General features: G+C 46.6%; 1 protein-coding gene across 1 annotated transcript in view; it reads right to left on the reverse strand.

The window, feature by feature from the left end:
- Nucleotides 1-3,593: 3,593 nt before the first annotated feature.
- The window catches only part of LOC134892612 (baculoviral IAP repeat-containing protein 1-like), a 177,773-nt gene continuing 160,311 nt past the window's right edge, over nt 3,594-21,055 (reverse strand). Inside the window, exons 10-11 of the mRNA XM_063913627.1 lie at nt 20,555-20,719; nt 3,594-3,958 (exon numbers count right to left, since the gene is read on the reverse strand). Coding sequence (XP_063769697.1) covers nt 3,594-3,958; nt 20,555-20,719 — 530 coding nt within the window. The remainder of the gene's footprint in view (nt 3,959-20,554; nt 20,720-21,055) is intronic.

Genomic DNA, 21,055 nt, shown 5'->3' on the forward strand with positions numbered 1-21,055 from the left:
GCCCTCTCAACCCAACTACTTTAGGATCACGGATGGATTCTGAACCTACCAAAATCCCACCTGGAACCAACACGGAGGCTTCCATTCCTGGGGATGATACTGGATACGGAGGAACAGAAGGTATTCCTTCTGTTTGAAAAGGCATTGGTAATCCAGTCGATGGTGCGGGATGTTCTAAAACCATCCCGGATATCGGTGCATTTATGCATTCTCCTTCTGGGGAAGATGGTCACCTCTTACGAGGCTCTGCAGTACGGAAGGTTTCATGCGGAGCCCTTCCAGCTGCTGGACAAATGGTCTGGATCGCATCTTCACATGCACCAGAGGATATGTCTGTCACCAAAAGCCAGGATTTCTCTTCTGTGGTGGCTTCAGACTTCTCACCTGACTGAGGGTCGAATGTTCGGGATTCAAAATTGGATTCTGCTAACCACAGACGCAAGCCTCAGAGGTTGGGGAGCGATCACCCAGGGGAAACCGTTCCAAGGAAAATGGTCAAGTCAGGAAGACATTCTTCCAATCAACATTCTGGAACTAAGGGCCATATACAACGCCCTTCTACAGGCATCGCATCTTCTTCAAGATCAAGCCATTAAGTTCAATCGGACAATGTGACAGAAGTAACCTACGTAAACTGACAGGGCGGAACAAAGAGCAGAGCAGAAATGTCAGAGGTAACAAGAATTCTCCTCTGGGCAGAAAGACACGCGTTGGTGCTGTCGGCAATCTTCATTCCAGAAGTAGACTACTGGGAAGCAGACTTCCTCAGCAGACACAACCTCCACCCAGGAGAGCGGGGCCTTCACCCGCAGGTGTTCGAGTCCTTAACACGTCGGTGGGGAATTCCACAAATAGACATGATGGCCTCTCGTCTCAACAAGAAGCTAAAGTGGTATTGTTCCAGGTCGAGGGACCCACAAGCATTGGCGGTGGACGCTCTGGTGACTCCATGGGTCTACCAGATGGTTTACGTGTTTCCAACTCTTCCACTGATCCCAAGAATTCTCAAAGAATAAAAAGGGAAAAGGTTCAAGCAATTCGCATTGATCCAGATTGGCCAAGAAGGGCCTGGTACGCGGATCTACTGGATATGCTCCTAGAGGACCCGTGGCCTCTTCCTCTTCGAGAGGATCTTCTACAACTATGGCCATTCATCTATCAAGACTTACCACGGCTACGTTTGACGGCATGGAAGTGGAGCATCAAATTTTAGCCCGGAAAGGCATTCCGGACAAGGTTATTCCAACCCTGATCCAAGCCAGGAAAGGGGTAAAGTCTAAACATTACCACCGTATTTGGAAAAAATATGTCTCGTGGTGTGAAAACAGTAAATTTCCTGCAGTGGAATTTCAGCTGGGATGTTTTCTCCTTTTTCTACAGTCGAGTGTGGATGTGGGCCTACGTATGGGATCCTTGAAGGTCCAGATTTTGGCCTTATCCATTTTCTTCCAGAAACAATTGGCTTCCCTCCCTGAGGTTCAGACGTTCTTGAAGGAGGTTCTGCACATCCAACCGCCCTTTGTGTCTCCCACGGCACGGGATCTTAACGTGGTGTTGCAGTTCCTACAATCGGAATGGTTTGAGCCTTTACAGGAGGTTGGCATAAAGTTTCTTACGTGGAAGACCGTTACACTGTTGGCCCAGAAGGCAAGCCCCTATTTGATTTTTCATGAAGATAGAACTGAACTCAGAATTCGTCAGCAATTTCTTCCTAAAGTGGTGTCTGCGTTTCATATCAACCAACCTATTGTGGTTCCGGTGCATACTGACACCTCTGCTACCTGAAAGTCCTTGGATGTTGCAAGGGCTTTGAAGATCTACGTGAAGCGGACAGCTCGTCACAGGAAATCTGACTCGCTGTTTGTTCTCTATGATCCCAAGAAGATTGGGTGTCCTGCTTCAAAGCAGTCTATTGCTAACTGGATCAGGCTTACTATCCTGCATGCTTATTCATAAGCAGGATTGCCGGTTCGCCTAAGTACAGGCCCACTCTACTAGGTCGGTAGGTTCTTCCTGGGCGACTGCCCGGGGTGTCTCGGCTTTACAGCTCTGCCGAGCAGCTACTTGGTCAAACACGTTTGCTAAGTTCTACAAGTTCGATACTTTGTCCTCTGAGGACCTTCAGTTTGGTCAATCAGTTCTGTAGGAACCTCAGCACTCTCCCACCCGGTTTGGGAGCTTTGGTACATCCCCATGATACTAATGTGGACCCCAGTATCCTCTAGGACGTAAGCGAAAATAGAATTTTAATTACCTATTGGTAAATCCTTTTCTCATAGTCCGTAGAGGATACTGGGCGCCGGCCCAGTGCTTCGTTTTTCCTGCACTGTTACTTTGTTAAGTAATGTTGTTGGTTCAGCTGTTGCTGTTCCTGTTCAAGTTTGATTAGCATGGCTTTCCTCTTGTTTGTGTGTGCTGGTTCGAATGTCACCACTGTTCTGTTACATCCTTTCTCAGGCTATGTCCGTCTCCTCGGGCACAGTTTCTAGACTGAGTCTGGTAGGAGGGGCATAGAGGGAGGAGCCAGTGCACACTAATGATTTCTTAAAGTGCCCAATGCTCCTAGTGGACCCATCTATACCCCATGGTACTAATGTGGACCCCAGTATCCTCTACAGACTACGAGAAAAGGATTTACCGGTAGGTAATTTAAAATCCTATTTTAGAGCCATCTTTTGTACTTAGTACAGGTTGAGTATCCCTTATCCAAAATGCTTGGGACCAGAGGTATTTTGGATATCGGATTTTTCCGTATTTTGGAATAATTGCATATCGTAATGAGATATCATGGCAATGGGACCTAAGTCTAAGCACAGAATGCTTTTATGTTTCATATACACCTTATACACACAGCCTGAAGGTAATTTTAGCCGATATTTTTACTAACTTTGTGCATTAAACAAAGTGTGTGTACATTCACACAATTCATTTATGTTTCATATACACCTTATACACACAGCCTGAAGGTCATTTAATACAATATTTTTAATAACTTTGTGTATTAAACAAAGTCTGTGTACATTGAGCCATCAGAAAACGAAGGTTTCACTATCTCACTCTCACTGAAAAGTCCGTATTTCGGAATATTCCGTATTTCGGAATACAGGTTGAGTATCCCATATCCAAATATTCCGAAATACGGAATAATCTGAAATACAGACTTTTTTGAGTGAGATAGTGAAACCTTTGTTTTCTGATGGCTCAATGTACACAAACTTTGTTTATACACAAAGTTATTAAAAATATTGTATTAAATGACCTTCAGGCTGTGTACATAAGGTGTATATGAAACATAAATGAATTGTGTGAATGTACACACACTTTGTGTAATGCACAAAGTTACAAAAAATATTGGCTAAAATGACCTTCCGGCTGTGTGTATAAGGTGTATATGTAACATAAATGCATTCTGTGCTTAGACTTAGGTCCCATCACCATGATATCTCATTATGGTATGCAATTATTCCAAAATACGGAAAAATCCGATATCCAAAATACTTCTGGTCCCAAGCATTTTGGATAAGGGATACTCAACCTGTATTTGGATATGGGATACTCAACCTGTATAGGGCTGGAATTGAGAAACTATACCTTCATTTTTCAATATTTGCTTCAAACGGCAGGGGCATCTGCCAAATGATTTCTAAACTCTTGGACTGAGGATGATTCTCCTTCATAGTGTTGAACATATTCAGGTCATCTTTATCCAGCAGCCATCCCAGCAACCATATTGTCGTCAGACTGGGCAGTCTAGACACAAACCGGACAAAGGCAGTGACTGTGGTAGCATGAGAATTTATGGAATTAGTGTAAAATCTGATTATATTCAGAAGGTTTAACTCCGGCATGTTTCCAGCTGTTTCGAAAAATGTTGTCCATCCAGATTCAGAGACATTGTCGTTGGAGTTCAGTTCGAGATTGCAGATTCTTTTCAGACACCCTTCTCTGGCCATTTCTCCTACGGAGGGTAAATAGTTAATTAGATTTTCATAAAGTGCTGTCATATTTCTGTGAAAAATCACACATGCATAATCACTTTTTAATTTGGATAAATAAATTAATTTAGTAAATTACTGGCATAATCTTTTTGCTTGAATTCAGCAGAAGATAATATAGAATATGTATATATAACACTGAATTACTATGTTTTCTTTATTTTACAAATGTATGTTCTTGTTGGATGACAATGCCTGCTCTCTTTGCCGAGAGTAGATATACAGGCCTACTCACCGAGACTGGGCAATAAGAAAGATTTTTTCCAGTTATTATCTCCTTTTGGTGATATAGGGCCTAATTCAGACCTGATTGATGCTGCGCGTTTTCACACAGCAGCCGATCAGGTCTGAACTGCGCCGGCGTCGCAGTGCGCCGTTGCATGCCAGACAGCCGACAGGTGTCTCAGCCCTGCGATCACCTCTGCCTGATTGACAGGCAGAGGCGTTCGCTGGGTGGGAGGGGGCGGGCCGGCAGCGCGGTCCGGGCAATGCAGCTGTGCCCGGACCATGCCGGGGAGACCCGCGGCAGCTGCGTGCTGTCACACGCAGCTACTGCAACCCTCACAGCAACGAGAATCTGCCTGCCAGCGTGCAGGAGCTGCGCTGGTAGGGAGCTACTCCTAAAGTACAAAAGCATCGCCGCTGTGCGATGGTTTTGTAATTGTACGGGGGGTCGGGCAATAACATGCGGGGCGGACTAGCCCTGTGCTGGGTGTCCCCCTGCATGTCTGTGTGACTGATCGTAGATGTGCTAAATTCAGCACATCTACGATCAGGTCTGAATTAGGCCCATAGCCAGCATGGGGAATCCTTTGCCAAAGAGCCCCAGCAAAACCTATCGCCATCTATCCCTGGTGACGGTTGCCATGAAGAAATGCGTGAAGTAGTTACTATTTTTTACTATTCCTCCTACAGCCAAATTGCTCTTTATAATCAGTGTAACCAAAAGGGCAGCTACACTGTAGTATAGCTTGTAATCCAAACATTAGCTGGGTGACTCAAATAGGGACGTAACTAGCAGTGCTACCTGGCACACAGCGCATATGCACTGTGGGCACAGGACCACCAGCAACACCTGCTTGGCTGTGCTGAAACCACACAGTGAGGTCCACTCAGCCACCCGCCTGCAGTGTACAGCACTCAGCTGCACTGCATTGCCCAGCTACCAGTTCTGATATAGGTAGTTGGGCAGCACTGCAGCTCGTCTGCCCCTCCTCTCAGCTCCCCCTTCTCCCTGCATCTTCTGGAAGAGATGATGTCTCTCCAATCCTGACCCCAGCCCACCCACAGTGCGCTTGTGCTGTAAAGAGCCTCAGCATTAGGGTGGTAAGGAAGGACTAGAGGACAGAGACACACCTGGGGCTGATAGAAGCTGCTGTTCTGAAGCCAAACGTAAATATCTCTCTATTTCTGTCTGTCCCCCCCCCCTTCCCCTCTCCAGCTCTGTAAAAGGGGACTCTACCTGGCATAATATGTAAAAGGGGAATCTACCTGGCATCATGTGTAAAAGGGGTTTCTGCCTTGTGTAATGTGTAAAAGGGGACTCTTCCTGTCGTAATTTGTAAAATGGGACTCTACCTGGCATATTGTGTAAAAGGGGTATCTACCTGGCGTAATGTATAAAAGGGGGCTCTACATGGTGTAATGTGTAAAAGAGGGGGCTTTGTCTGGCGTAATGTGTAAAAGGGAGCTCTGTCTGGCATAATGTAAAAATGTGTATGAGAGGGTACCAATTCTCTTTCTGGCACAGGGCACCAAAATGTTCAGTTACGGCTCTACACTCAAAATCCTTGTAGTGCTACACCAAAAGATTGTGGCGTGCCTCCAGGTGAGTTAGCTCTCAATTTAGAAATACAATAATATATGACCCAAAGTGGAGCTATGATTATGTAGTGTAGAATAACCTGAGCATAGGCAACTTGACACGGTGGGTGACTTATATATATGCATATATGTGTGACTGGATCCTCTGCATTTTATTATTCTTTTTTTGCTGACCCATCCAGTGTGCTCAAGGAAATTGGGTCTTTCCTCCATCTCATGGCTGCGTTCCCCCACCTCATGGCTGTCCAGTGCATATGCCAGCACCTCAGGCAAACCCAGGGCCAGGTACCTCCTTTTTGTGCCCCTGGGCACTTATTTCCATTCATAGTCAATGGGGAGTATTGGATTGACCTATCTACCAGTTCATCTCATTGGCAGTCATTCATTCGGATATATAGTAGTTGGAATGCCTCATATCAGATTGTACACACCACCAAGGATGCAGACAATACCCCCTTGGATAAGTTTACTTTGGAGAGACTGTTTATTTCCCAATTAGTAATGAGGGCACTTGTGAGACAGTGCTAATAAGTCTTTTAAATACCAACTACTGTATTTTGTATTAAATATGACATACTGTAATCAGGAACTGGGTTTCTGAACCTGTTGTAAGCCAAAATGTATTTACCATAAGACACATTTTCTTTCAATATCTATTTTGAGTGCCTTCTTTTCTAAAAAAAAGTATCTATCTATCTGTAACTTTTTTAATAGCTCCACCCCCAGAGCTATTAAATCCGTAGTTCCTGAACCTATCTTTCTAGAAAAATAGTATCGCCTAAGGCATATTTTCATATGTTGTATAGGAGGCCATACTGCACTGTATTATTTTCTTTGGCTATCGTGAGAGAGCAGAATAAGGTGCTTAGGAATTATTTATCCTTTTATTGACTGAACTAAGTATGGAAAGCTATGTGATGCGGGGAGAAGGGGAACTACTGCACCCCTAGATGGCTGCAGTGGGGATGTATAAAGAGGTGTCACTCAACCTCCGATACAACATAAACAAAAAGAAAGCGTACAACCCACCTCTGTGCTCAATCTACTGAGTGAAGATAAATTTTGGGGGTTAAAATGAAAATGGATGTAAATCTGTGCACCAACGAGTTTCGACCTACCATCTTTACACCTTGACACCTTGATAAAGACAGTATGGAAACGTGTTGGTGGAAGGGCTGGGAGCACTGAACTACTTAGGGACCCATTTCTTGGATTGAGGCAGTCCGGACTCTACACTACACTCTAAGTTATGTGTTGTTTACATCTTCCCATTGCAGTATCAGTTGTTCACCATTTCTTAACCACTTTTTTTAAATGTCTGGTTTTATTGTTTGAAAATTCTCCTTTTTTGAGATTAATTTGTTGGAACTCCACCATATTCCTGAAAAATTCTTTCCATATCTTTTACGTGTCCCCCACGCACTATAAAATACAAAATCTTATAGTGGATCAGACTCACATCAAGATGGACTCATGAACAGTGACTCTCCGTTCCACAAGGAGCATTATTTGATCATTTTTAACCCATTACATATGACGGTTCATGCACATATTTTCATCCATTTTCAATTTAACCCCCAAAATTTATCGTCACCCAGTAGGTAGAACATAGAGGTGGGTTGTACACTTTATTTTTGTTTCTTTTTGTATTAGTATGGAAAGCAGTACAGGTATAAACCCAGAAAGAAAAATAATAATTGTTGCTGTTTTGTCACCTGCACTGAAGTATAGCAAAACCATATGGCCCAGAGTTTCCCAAACTTCACCATTACAGTCCAGGTTTTACAGATGTCCAGGTTTTACAGAGTCCAAATGGTTAAATTGTGTGAGGTACTAATTAGGTCACCTTTGCTCAAGCATGGATAGCCTTAAAACCTGAACTGTAATGGCAGAGTTTGGGAAACTCTGCCATATGGAGATTAGTGATCGTGACTGTATGCTTAGGTTTCCTGCAAATTACATAACACTTGGACCAGACAGGCTGAGCATGCTGTAAGTGTAAATGAAATATCGCCAGGGTTAAGTTACAAACACCACAGGTAAATAACAAGACTTACAATTTGATATGCACAGATTGACTTCAAGAACATAAAAGGAATAAATTCGTAACCCTACGTTAACTTACTCTGAGGCCTAGGTGATCTGGGGGAGAGAGATATAGGGGGTCATTCCGACCTGATCGCTCGCTGCAGTTTGTCACAGCGCAGTGATCGGGTCGGAACTGCGCATGCACCGGCGCCGCAGTGTGCCGGCGCATGGCAGTCGTCGCTGCCTAGCGATCGCATCTGATTGGAGGACTCCTTGTTAAATACTTTCTCAGTGCTTCACACAGACGCCGGTAATAGCTTCCTGCATGCTGCTTAGGTTTGCTGAACGTCTGTTCCAGTCCTGCTGTGTCCGGTCATTCCTGTCCTCGGAGTTCCTGAATCTTGGAGTTGTCATCTCATCCCAAGGAGTCTTCTGGTCCTCTATTGTCCGCCACGGTCGCCAGAGAATCTCGTGTGGTGTTCGTGAGTTGCGGCTCTGCCGTGTGCTGCGGCTCAGCCCGCGTTATTTTGTATTCTGTTTCGGAGCATTTGCAGAGGGTTCCGCTTCCACAAGTCCTCTCCGGAACTCGGCGGTGCCGGGTAGGAGAGTGGACAAGTGGATATTTTGGTTGTCCTTTTCCCTGGCGGTTTTTCCGCAGATAATCTAGTTTTAAGTTAGCTTGTAGCCCCTGGCTTTGTTGCTGAGTTTGAGGGCCCCTTGTTATCACCCTGTCTCGGATTTCCCTTTGTCTCCCATTAAGACCTGAGGGGGCATCGGAGTTGGGCAGACGTAATCCGCCCTTCAAACGCGTCTGCCATGGGCTCAAGCAACCATAGTCTCGCAAGGGATTTCTGACAGCACGGGCGAGACAACGGAGTTAGGGCGCCAGGGGCTATTTTCCATTCCCGCTCCCTTTCCCAGCATTACGTTCCAGTGCTCAGGTCCTTGTTATAAGATCTCCTCAGACCAGAGTGCTGGAATCATAACATTATTACCGGCCAAACCAAAACTTAAAATTATACGGGGTTTAATTTTTTCTCATTCTGTTTTTGTGAGAGTTTATCGGCCTCATGAATCCGACAGGTTTAGGGCCAAATCCCGGTGTTAGGTGCCGGGGTCCGCTTGTCTGCGCGGCCCGGCGCCTAGCAACTAGAGACGCTGTGCGCGTACAGCCGCCGGCTCCCTAGCAACGCTAGACGCCGGGCGCGCTGAGCCGCACGGACCCTAGCAACGGGGACGCCACTGGCGGACCGCGTTCCCCGTTGCTAGGCTTTAGGAAATTAAGATATTCACCTGCTCTCTGGCCGTGCAGCAAGGCAGCTGCACGGCATTTATTCTAATCAGCCTTTAGCAGCTGATTGGAGGACTCCTTGTTAAATACACTCCCAGGGCTTCTCACAGACGCCGGTAATAGCTTCCTGCATGCTGCCTTTGTTTGCTGAGAGTCTGTTTCCAGTCCTGCTGTATCCGGTCATTCCAGTCCTCAGAAGTCCGGTATTCGGGAGTTGTCATCTCATCCCAAGAGGTCGTTTGGTTCCCTGGAGTCCTGACTGATCACCGTTTTATATCCAGTGGTGTTCGTGAGTTGCGGCTCTGCCGTGTGCTGCGGCTCAGCCGCTTTACCTTTTATATTTTGTGTTTGGAGCATTTGCGGAGGGTTCCGCTTCCACAAAAGTCCTCTCTGGTACTCGGCGGTGCCGGGTAGGAGTATTGGACAAGTGGATATTTTGGTTGTCCTTTTCCCTGGCGGTTTATCCGCACATATTATAGTTTTGAGTTTGCTTAGCCCCTGGCCTGGTTGTTTAGTTAGAGGGCCTCTTGTTATCACCCTGTCTCGGGTTTCCCTTTGTCTCTCATTAAGACCGGGGGGCATCGAAGTTGGGCAGACATAATCCGCCCTTCAAGCGCGGCTGCCAAGGGCTCAAGAAACCATAGTCTCGCAGGGGATTTCTGACAACACGGGTGAGACAACAGAGTTAGGGCGCCAGGGGCTATTTTCCTGTCCTGCTCCCTTCCCCAGCATTCCGTTCCAGTGCTCCGGTCCTTGCCATAAGATCTCCTCTGACCAGAGTGCTGGAATCATAACATTATTACCGGCCATACCAAAACTTAAAATTAAACGGGGTTTAATTTTTTCTCATTCAGTTTTGTGAGAGTTTATCGGCCTCATGAATCCAACAGGTTTAGGGCCAAATCCTGGTCAGCTCTTAGTCAGCCAGATTCAAGAACTTACTCAGATGGTTCAGGATCTTTCTCTTCGGGTGAAGTCGCAGGAAGATCTTTTGCGAGCTTCCACAAGGGTAGTCCCTGAACCAAAGATGCATTTGCCTGACCGTTTTTCTGGTGATAGAAAAGAGTTTTTTAATTTTAAAGAATCCTGTAAACTTTATTTTCGTTTAAGACCGACTTCCTCGGGTACTGAATCTCAGCGGGTTGGGATTATTATTTCTTTGCTCCAGGGGGATCCTCAGACCTGGGCATTTGGTTTAAGAGCAGAGGATCCGGCATTGTTGTCAGTTGATGCTTTTTTTGAGTCTTTAGGGCTCTTGTATGATGACCCTGATAGAGAGACGTCCGCTGAAAGTCAGTTGCGCGCTCTCAGACAGGGTAGAAATCCTGCGGAGGTTTATTGTACGGAGTTTCGCCGTTGGTCGAACGACTGTGGCTGGAATGACCCAGCCCTGCGCAGTCAGTTTCGCCTCGGCTTATCAGACTCTATAAAAGACAGTCTCCTTCAGTACCCCGCTCCTGGGACTCTCGATAAACTCATGGAGCTTTCTATTAAGATTGATCGTCGTCTCAGAGAGCGGAGGGCTGAAAAAGGAGCACCTGTAAGGTCAAGTCCGTGTGTATATTCCATTCCTGAAGACGTAGAGGAGCCCATGCAGATGGGTCTTTCCCGGCTGTCTCCTGAAGAAAGAGCCAGAAGGCAAAATTCTGGTCTTTGTCTGTACTGTGGGGGTAAGGGACATTTTGCTCGTAATTGTCTGAACAAGTCGGGAAACGCTTTGACCAGGTGAATTGTGAGGGGGTTCACCTAGGTCTGCAGCTTATCTCCTCGAATAACTCCCTTTTAGTCCCAGTTAAAGTTTCCTTTGGCAGCCTCAGTTCTACGGTGTCGGCTTTTGTTGACAGTGGAGCTGCAGGAAACTTTATGGATTTAACTTGGGCTAAGGCCTTAGGCATTCCTCAGTTACCTTTGGGTAGGTGTGTCACCATGCATGGCTTAGATGGGAGTCCGCTGTCTAATGGGATTATTTCTCTCCATACACCCCCTGTACTACTTACAGTAGGAGCTCTACATTCCGAGAAAATCGAGTTCTTTCTTACACATTGCCCAGCAGTTCCAGTTGTTCTGGGTCACCCTTGGCTGGCCTTTCATAATCCCACCATTGATTGGCGGTCGGGGGAGATTTCACAATGGGGTACTTTTTGTGATAAGGAATGTATCACGTTTCCAGTCAGAGTAGCAGCTATCATTCCAGAACTCATTCCGGTGGAATACCAGGAGTTTGCTGATGTTTTCTCCAAAGGCAATGCGGACATTCTGCCTCCCCATCAGCCTTATGATTGTGCTGTTGAGTTAATTTCTGGTGCCGCATTGCCAAAGGGAAGATTATATGCATTATCCGGGCCAGAAACTGCGGCTATGAATGATTATGTAAAGGAGAGCCTTGAGAAAGGATTTATTAGACCATCAAAATCTCCTTTAAGTGCAGGCTTCTTCTTTGTGGAGAAAAAGGATGGCTCGCTTAGACCTTGCATTGATTTTAGAGCCCTGAATAAGATCTCAGTTAAAAACACCTATCCTTTGCCGTTGATTTCTGTACTCTTTGATCAGTTACGTTCTGCTGTGATTTTTTCTAAAATTGACCTTAGAGGAGCGTACAACCTCATCCGAATTAAATCTGGAGATGAGTGGAAGACGGCCTTCAGTACTCAGTCGGGTCACTACGAATACCTGGTGATGCCGTTCGGCCTGTCCAATGCTCCGGCAGTTTTTCAAGACCTCATTAACGATGTGCTCCGTGATTTCCTAGGGAAATTCGTGGTCGTTTACTTAGACGACATCCTGATTTTTTCTGAATCAATGGAACAACATGTTACCCAGGTGCGTCTGGTTCTTCAAAAGTTACGTGAGAATCATTTATATGCCAAGCTGGAGAAGTGTGAGTTTCATGTCACGGAAGTATCTTTTTTAGGGTACATAATTTCCCCTCAGGGATTTTCCATGGAACCAAAGAAACTCCAGGCCATCCTTAGTTGGGCGCAACCCACCAATTTAAAAGCAATTCAGCGCTTTTTAGGGTTTGCGAATTATTATAGGAGGTTCATTCATTCTTTTTCTGACCTGGTTGCTCCCATTGTAGCTCTGACAAAGAAAGGAGCGGATCCTACCAACTGGTCGCGTGAAGCTGAGTTGTCCTTCCGGGCCTTGAACAAGCCTTTGTCTCGGCTCCAGTCCTCAGACATCCTAATCCGGAATTGCCCTTTGTGGTGGAGGTTGATGCCTCGGAGGTTGGAGTGGGGGCTATCCTTTCTCAAAAGGATCCGGAGTCTCTGGAGTTACATCCTTGTGCCTTTATGTCCAGGAAATTCTCCTCCGCTGAATCCAACTATGACGTTGGTAATCGGGAGTTACTGGCGGTAAAGTGGGCTTTCGAGGAGTGGAGGCATTGGCTGGAGGGAGCAAAACATACTATTTCGGTATTGACTGACCATAAGAACCTGCAATACATTGAATCGGCTAAGCGGCTTAATGCCCGGCAGGCACGTTGGGCATTATTTTTTACGCGTTTCAAATTTATAATCGCTTTCAGGCCTGGTTCCAAGAATACTAAGGCTGATGCCCTGTCACGTAGCTTTCTTCCGGTTCACAATAACAATCCTGTTACCCCCATACTTCCATCTTCGGTCATCTGGGCGGGCCTCACACAAGATTTATTTACCCAGTTAAAACAGCTTCAACACCAAGCTCCTAGAATTACTCCTGCTGGTCGTCTTTACGTCCCTGAGTTTTTGAGAGCTACTGTTTTAACGGAATTCCATGATAACAAAGTTTCAGGGCATCCAGGAGTCTCTAAGACATTGGAGTTAGTCTCTTGCTCAGTATAGTGGCCTGGTCTTTCTAAAGACGTCAAGGAATTTGTTTATTCATGTCAGGTTTGTGCACAGCATAAGGTTCCCCGTTCCTTGCCCATCGGGCGACTTATGCCCTTAAATGTTCCTCTCAGGCCGTGGTCTCATATTTCCATGGATTTTGTGGTTGACCTTCCCCTTTCAGCCGGATTCCGAGTCATATGGGTGGTAGTGGACCGTTTTAGTAAAATGGCTCATTTTATTGCTCTTCCCCGATTGCCTTCTGCCCAAGGGTTGGCAGTTTTGTTTCTCCGCCATGTGTTCAGGCTTCATGGGTTGCCTACTGATATTGTTTCTGATCGGGGTCCACAATTCATCGCACAATTCTGGAAATGTTTTTGTGCCTCATTGAAGATGAAATTGTCGTTAACATCCGGTTACCACCCACAATCCAACGGGCAAACCGAACGAGTTAACCAATCATTGAAACAATATTTGCGCTTGTATTCAGCCAAACTCCAGAATGATTGGTCCGAGTTTCTTCCGTTGGCTGAATTTGCTTACAATAATTCTTGTCATTCCTCCACTAAAGAGTCTCCATTCTTTTCAGTTTTTGGTTTTCACCCCAGAGCTAATTCTTTTTTTCATCATTCCTCAGTCTCCTCGCTAACCTTAACCTCCCATCTCAGAGCCATTTGCAAAAAGGTGCACCTTGCTCTCAGAAAAGCGGCCTTTCGAGAGAAGAAATTTTCTGACAGGCTTCGACGTCCTTGCACTTTTAAGGTGGGAGATAGGGTGTGGTTGTCGACTCGCAACATCAGGCTTCGACAATCCTCGGCTAGACTGGGACCCAAATTTATTGGGCCATTTCTTATTATTAAAAGAGTCAACCCAGTTGCCTTTCGGTTACGTTTACCAAGATCTCTCAGGATTGGAAATACGTTTCATTGTTCCCTGTTGAAACAATACGTTTCTTCCAGTAGATTTCCTCGGAAGATCTCTCAGGGTAGATCTCCAGTGGATGTACAGGGACAACAGGAGTTCTTGGTAGAGAAGGTTCTCGATTCCAAATTGTCCCGGGGTCGGCTGTATTTTCTAGTTCACTGGAAAGGCTATGGTCCGGAGGAAAGGTCTTGGGTCCTGGATAAGGATCTTCATGCCCCGAGGCTCAAGAGGGCATTTTTTCGGGTATTTCCTCAGAAACCTGGCTTTAGGGGTTCCTTGACCCCTCCTCAAGGGGGGGTACTGTTAGGCGCCGGGGTCCGCTTGTCTGCGCGGCCCGGCGCCTAGCAACTAGAGACGCCGTGCGCGTACAGCCGCCGGCTCCCTAGCAACGCTAGACGCCGGGCGCGCTGAGCCGCACGGACCCTAGCAACGGGGACGCCACTGGCGGACCGCGTTCCCCGTTGCTAGGCTTTAGGAAATTAAGATATTCACCTGCTCTCTGGCCGTGCAACAAGGCAGCTGCACGGCATTTATTCTAATCAGCCTTTAGCAGCTGATTGGAGGACTCCTTGTTAAATACACTCCCAGGGCTTCTCACAGACGCCGGTAATAGCTTCCTGCATGCTGCCTTTGTTTGCTGAGAGTCTGTTTCCAGTCCTGCTGTATCCGGTCATTCCAGTCCTCAGAAGTCCGGTATTCGGGAGTTGTCATCTCATCCCAAGAGGTCGTTTGGTTCCCTGGAGTCCTGACTGATCACCGTTTTATATCCAATGGTGTTCGTGAGTTGCGGCTCTGCCGTGTGTTGCGGCTCAGCCGCTTTACCTTTTATATTTTGTGTTTGGAGCATTTGCGGAGGGTTCCGCTTCCACAAAAGTCCTCTCTGGTACTCGGCGGTGCCGGGTAGGAGTATTGGACAAGTGGATATTTTGGTTGTCCTTTTCCCTGGCGGTTTCTCTGCACATATTATAGTTTTGAGTTTGCTTAGCCCCTGGTCTGGTTGTTTAGTTAGAGGGCCTCTTGTTATCACCCTGTCTCGGGTTTCCCTTTGTCTCTCATTAAGACCGGGGGGCATCGAAGTTGAGCAGACATAATTCGCCCTTCAAACGCGGCTGCCAAGGGCTCAAGAAACCATAGTGTCGCAGGGGATTTCTGACAACACGGGTGAGACAACAGAGTTAGGGCGCCAGTGGCTATTTTCCTGTCCTGCTCCCTTCCCCAGCATTCCGTTCCAGTGCTCCGGTCCTTGCCATAAGATCTCCTCTGACCAGAGTGCTGGAATCATAACACCCGGTCAGCTCTTAGTCAACCAGATTCAAGAACTTACTCAGATGGTTCAGGATCTTTCTCTTCGGGTGAGATCGCAGGAAGATCTTTTGCGAGCCTCCCCAAAGGTAGTCCCTGAACCAAAGATGCATTTGCCCGACCGTTTTTCCGGTGATAGAAAATCATTTTTTAATTTTAAAGAATCCTGTAAACTTTATTTTCGTTTAAGACCTACATCCTCTGGTAACGAATCTCAGCGGGTTGGGATTATTATTTCTTTACTCCAGGGGGGTCCTCAGACCTGGGCATTTGGTTTAAGAGCAGAGGATCCTTCATTGTTATCTGTAGACACCTTTTTTAAGTCTTTAGGGCTCTTGTATGATGACCCAGATAGAGAGGCGTCCGCTGAGAGTCAGCTGCGCGCTCTCAAACAAGGTAGAAATCCTGCGGAGGTTTATTGTACCGAGTTTCGCCGTTGGTCGAACGACTGTGGCTGGAATGACCCGGCCCTGCGCAGTCAGTTTCGCCTCGGTTTATCTGAATTTATTAAAGACAGTCTCCTCCAGTACCCCGCTCCTGAGACTCTCGATAAACTCATGGAGCTTGCTATAAAGATTGATCGTCGTCTCCGAGAGCGGAGGGCTGAAAGAGGAACATCTGTAAGGTCTAGTCCTTGTGTATATTCCTTTCCAGAGGACGTCGAGGAGCCCATGCAGATGGGTCTCTCCCGGCTGTCTCCTGAGGAAAAACCAGAAGACAAAATTCCGGTCTTTGTCTATACTGTGGTGGTAAGGGACATTTTGCTCGTAATTGCCCGAACAAGTCGGGAAACGCTTTGACCAGGTGAATTGTGAGGGGGTTCACTTAGGTCTGCAGCTTATCTCCTCGAACAACTCTCTTTTAGTCCCTGTTAAGGTTTCCTTTGGCAGCCTCAGTTCTTTGGTGTCGGCTTTTGTCGACAGTGGAGCTGCAGGAAACTTTATGGATTTAACTTGGGCTAAGGCCTTAGGCATCCCACAGTTATCATTAGATAGATGTATCACCATGCACGGCTTAGATGGGGGTCCGCTTTCCAATGGGGTAATTACTCACCGTTCACCTCCAGTAGTACTTACAGTAGGAGCCTTACATTCCGAAGATATTGAATTCTACCTTACACATTGCCCGGCAGTTCCTGTTGTTCTGGGTCACCCTTGGCTTGCCTTTCATAATCCCACCATTGATTGGCGGTCCGGGGAGATTTCCCATTGGGGTACATTTTGTGCTAAGGAATGTATTTCGTATCCAGTCAGAGTTGCAGCAATCGTTCCAGAGCTCATTCCTGTGGAATACCAAGAGTTTGCTGATGTCTTCTCCAAAGGCAATGCGGACATTCTGCCTCCCCATCGGCCTTATGATTGTGCAATTGAGCTAGTTCCAGGTGCCACTTTGCCTAAGGGGAGATTATATGCCTTGTCCGGGCCAGAAACTACGGCCATGAATAATTATATTCAGGAAAGCCTAGAGAAGGGATTTATTAGACCATCAAAATCTCCTTTTAGTGCAGGTTTTTTCTTTGTGGAGAAAAAAGATGGCTCGCTTAGACCATGCATTGACTTTAGGGCCCTGAATAAGATCTCCGTTAAAAACACCTATCCTTTGCCGTTAATTTCTGTACTTTTTGATCAGTTACGTTCTGCTGTGATTTTTTCTAAAATTGACCTTAGAGGAGCTTACAACCTCATCCGAATTAAATCTGGGGATGAGTGGAAGACGGCTTTCAGCACTCAGTCGGGTCACTACGAATACCTGGTGATGCCGTTCGGCCTGTCTAATGCTCCGGCAGTTTTTCAAGACCTCATTAACGATGTTCTCCGTGACTTCCTAGGGAAATTCGTGGTCGTTTATTTAGACGACATCTTGATTTATTCTGAATCGATGGAACAACATGTTACCCAGGTGCGTCTGGTTCTTCAAAAGTTACGTGAGAATCATTTATATGCCAAGCTGGAAAAGTGTGATTTTCACGTCACGGAAGTATCTTTTTTAGGGTACATAATTTCTCCTCAGGGATTTTCCATGGAACCAAAGAAGCTCCAGGCCATCCTTAATTGGGCGCAACCCACTAATTTAAAAGCAATTCAGCGCTTTTTAGGGTTTGCGAATTATTATAGGAGGTTCATTCATTCTTTTTCTGACCTGGTTGCTCCCATAGTAGCTCTGACAAAAAAAGGAGCGGATCCTACCAACTGGTCGCATGAAGCTGAATTGTCCTTCCAGGCCTTGAAACAAGCCTTTGTCTCGGCTCCAGTCCTTAGACATCCTAATCCGGAATTGCCCTTTGTTGTGGAGGTTGATGCCTCAGAAGTTGGAGTGGGGGCTGTCCTTTCTCAAGAGGATCCGGAGTCTCTGGAGTTACATCCTTGTGCCTTTATGTCCAGGAAATTCTCCTCCGCTGAATCCAACTATGATGTTGGTAATCGGGAGTTACTGGCGGTGAAATGGGCTTTCGAGGAGTGGAGGCATTGGCTGGAGGGAGCTAAACATACTATTTCTGTTTTGACTGACCATAAGAACCTGCAATATATTGAATCAGCTAAACGGCTTAATGCTCGGCAGGCACGTTGGGCATTATTTTTTACTCGTTTCAGGTTTATAATCACTTTCAGGCCTGGTTCCAAGAATACAAAAGCTGATGCCCTGTCACGTAGCTTTCTTCCGGTTCACAATAGCAATCCTGTTGTTACCCCCATACTTCCGTCTTCGGTCATCCGGGCAGGCCTCACACAGGATTTATTTACCCAGTTAAACCAGCTTCAACACCAAGCTCCTAGACTTACTCCTGCTGGTCATCTTTATGTCCCTGAATTTTTGAGAGCCACTGTTTTAACTGAATTTCATGACAACAAAGTCTCAGGGCATCCGGGAATCACTAAGACATTGGAATTAGTCTCTCGCTCAGTGTGGTGGCCTAGTCTTTCTAAAGACGTTAAGGAATTCGTTCATTCATGCCAGGTTTGTGCACAGCATAAGGTTCCTCGTTTGTTGCCTATCGGACAACTCATGCCTTTAGCTGTTCCTCTCAGGCCATGGTCTCATATTTCCATGGATTTTGTGGTTGATCTTCCCCTTTCAGCCGGATTCCGAGTCATTTGGGTGGTAGTGGACCGTTTTAGTAAAATGGCTCATTTTATTGCTCTTCCCCGATTGCCTTCTGCTCAAGGGTTGGCAGTTTTGTTCCTCCGCCATGTGTTCAGACTTCATGGGTTGCCCACTGATATTGTTTCTGATCGGGGTCCACAATTCATCGCACAATTCTGGAAATGTTTTTGTGCCTCATTGAGGATGAAACTGTCTTTAACATCTGGTTACCACCCACAGTCTAACGGGCAAACCGAACGAGTCAACCAGTCATTAAAACAATATTTGCGTTTGTATTCAGCCAAACTCCAGAATGATTGGTCCGAGTTTCTCCCTTTGGCTGAATTTGCTTACAATAACTCTTGTCATTCCTCCACCAAAGAGTCTCCATTCTTTTCAGTTTTTGGTTTTCACCCCAGAGCCAATTATTTTTTTTATCATTCTCCAGTCTCCTCGCTAACCTTGACCTCCCATCTCAGAGCAATTTGGAAAAAAGTGCACCTTGCTCTCAGAAAAGCGGCCTTCCGAGAGAAGAAATTTTCTGACAGGCTCCGACGTCCTTGCACTTTTAAGGTGGGAGATAAAGTGTGGTTGTCAACTCGCAACATCAGGCTTCGACAATCCTCGGCTAGACTGGGACCCAAATTTATTGGACCGTTTCTTAATATTAAGAAGGTCAACCCAGTTCCCTTTCGGCTACGTTTACCAAAATCTCTCAAGATTGGAAATACTTTTCACTGTTCCCTGTTGAAACAATACGTTTCTTCCAGTAGATTTCCTCGGAGGATCTCTCAGGGTAGATCTCCAGTGGATGTACAGGGACAACAGGAGTTTTTGGTAGAGAAAGTTCTTGATTCCAAATTGTCCCGGGGTCGGCTTTATTTTTTAGTTCATTGGAAAGGCTATGGTCCGGAGGAAAGGTCTTGGGTCCTGGATAAGGATCTTCATGCCCCTAGGCTCAAGAGGGCATTTTTTCGGGAATTTCCTCAGAAACCTGGCTTTAGGGGTTCCTTGACCCCTCCTCAAGGGGGGGGTACTGTTAGGCGCCGGGGTCCGCGATGTCCTCGCGGCCCGGCGCCTAGCAACTAGGGACGCCAAGCGTGCTAGCCGCTGGGTCCCTAGCAACGCTGGGACGCCATGCGTGCGTAGCCGCCGGCTCCCTAGCAACGCAGGGACGCCGGGCGCGATGAGCCACCTGGACCCTAGCAACGGGGACGCCACGGGCGGACCGCGTTCCCCGTTGCAGGGTCAATTTAGTACACACACACACACTGATCTTCTGGGCGTGCAGCAGGGCAGCTGCACAGCATTTAGGGCAATCAGACTCTGAACATCTGATTGGAGGACTCCTTGTTAAATACTTTCTCAGTGCTTCACACAGACGCCGGTAATAGCTTCCTGCATGCTGCTTAGGTTTGCTGAACGTCTGTTCCAGTCCTGCTGTGTCCGGTCATTCCTGTCCTCGGAGTTCCTGAATCTTGGAGTTGTCATCTCATCCCAAGGAGTCTTCTGGTCCTCTATTGTCCGCCACGGTCGCCAGAGAATCTCGTGTGGTGTTCGTGAGTTGCGGCTCTGCCGTGTGCTGCGGCTCAGCCCGCGTTATTTTGTATTCTGTTTCGGAGCATTTGCGGAGGGTTCCGCTTCCACAAGTCCTCTCCGGAACTCGGCGGTGCCGGGTAGGAGAGTGGACAAGTGGATATTTTGGTTGTCCTTTTCCCTGGCGGTTTTTCCGCACATATTCTAGTTTTAAGTTAGCTTGTAGCCCCTGGCTTTGTTGCTGAGTTAGAGGGCCCCTTGTTATCACCCTGTCTCGGATTTCCCTTTGTCTCCCATTAAGACCTGAGGGGGCATCGGAGTTGGGCAGACGTAATCCGCCCTTCAAACGCGGCTGCCATGGGCTCAAGCAACCATAGTCTCGCAAGGGATTTCTGACAGCACAGGCGAGACAACGGAGTTAGGGCGCCAGGGGCTATTTTCCATTCCCGCTCCCTTTCCCAGCATTACGTTCCAGTGCTCAGGTCCTTGTTATAAGATCTCCTCAGACCAGAGTGCTGGAATCATAACACTTCGGGCCACAGTGTCCTGTAGTGGTGAATAGCAAACCAGTGGTGAATAGATGCTATGCGCATACCGTCTATTCACAGGAGACAGAGGGGCTGGTGGCATCCCAGCAGCTCACAGAGCACTGGGCATGCCGCCTCAGTGACAAAAACGGGAGGTGTGGCTTACGATTGCCACATTACATGTAGCCATGCCCCCTCTCATCGAGACCACACCCCTTTTTGAAACCAGTGACTTACCTAACAGTGCAATACTCTCATCATCTAATATCTGTGTCATTTTGAGGAACTGGAGATTAGGAAGATGCTGAAACTGTTCAATAATCAGTCTGGCTGCGTGAGCCATTCCTTCTCCCACTGGCAGCCACAACTTCTCCAGGTGAGTGAGAAAGCCCAATGCAGTAGCTGTGGGGAAAATTCAAAATATAATTTTAATGTCTTGTTGCAATATTGATGCACTATAGATTTGACATGTTTTTTTTTTTTTTGTGTGTGTGGTTTTTCTTTTTGGAGGGGGGGGGGGGTGTTTGAAGAAGAAGAAATGAGGGAAACAAGAAAAGTGAATAAAGTACATGCTGACTGCATGCGATTGGCCAGTAGAGGGTAGTAGCCTGTGTTCACTATAGCACTGTTATAGCGGAGACTATCTCATGCTCCCAAGCACTAGTATTGCTTTAGATTTGGGAAGGGGACACACTGCTTTTTTGTTGTTGTTTTTTTATTTATATTATTGGACAATAC

The sequence above is a fragment of the Pseudophryne corroboree genome, chromosome 1 (assembly GCF_028390025.1).
Source record: "Pseudophryne corroboree isolate aPseCor3 chromosome 1, aPseCor3.hap2, whole genome shotgun sequence".
Lineage (NCBI taxonomy): Eukaryota > Metazoa > Chordata > Amphibia > Anura > Myobatrachidae > Pseudophryne > Pseudophryne corroboree.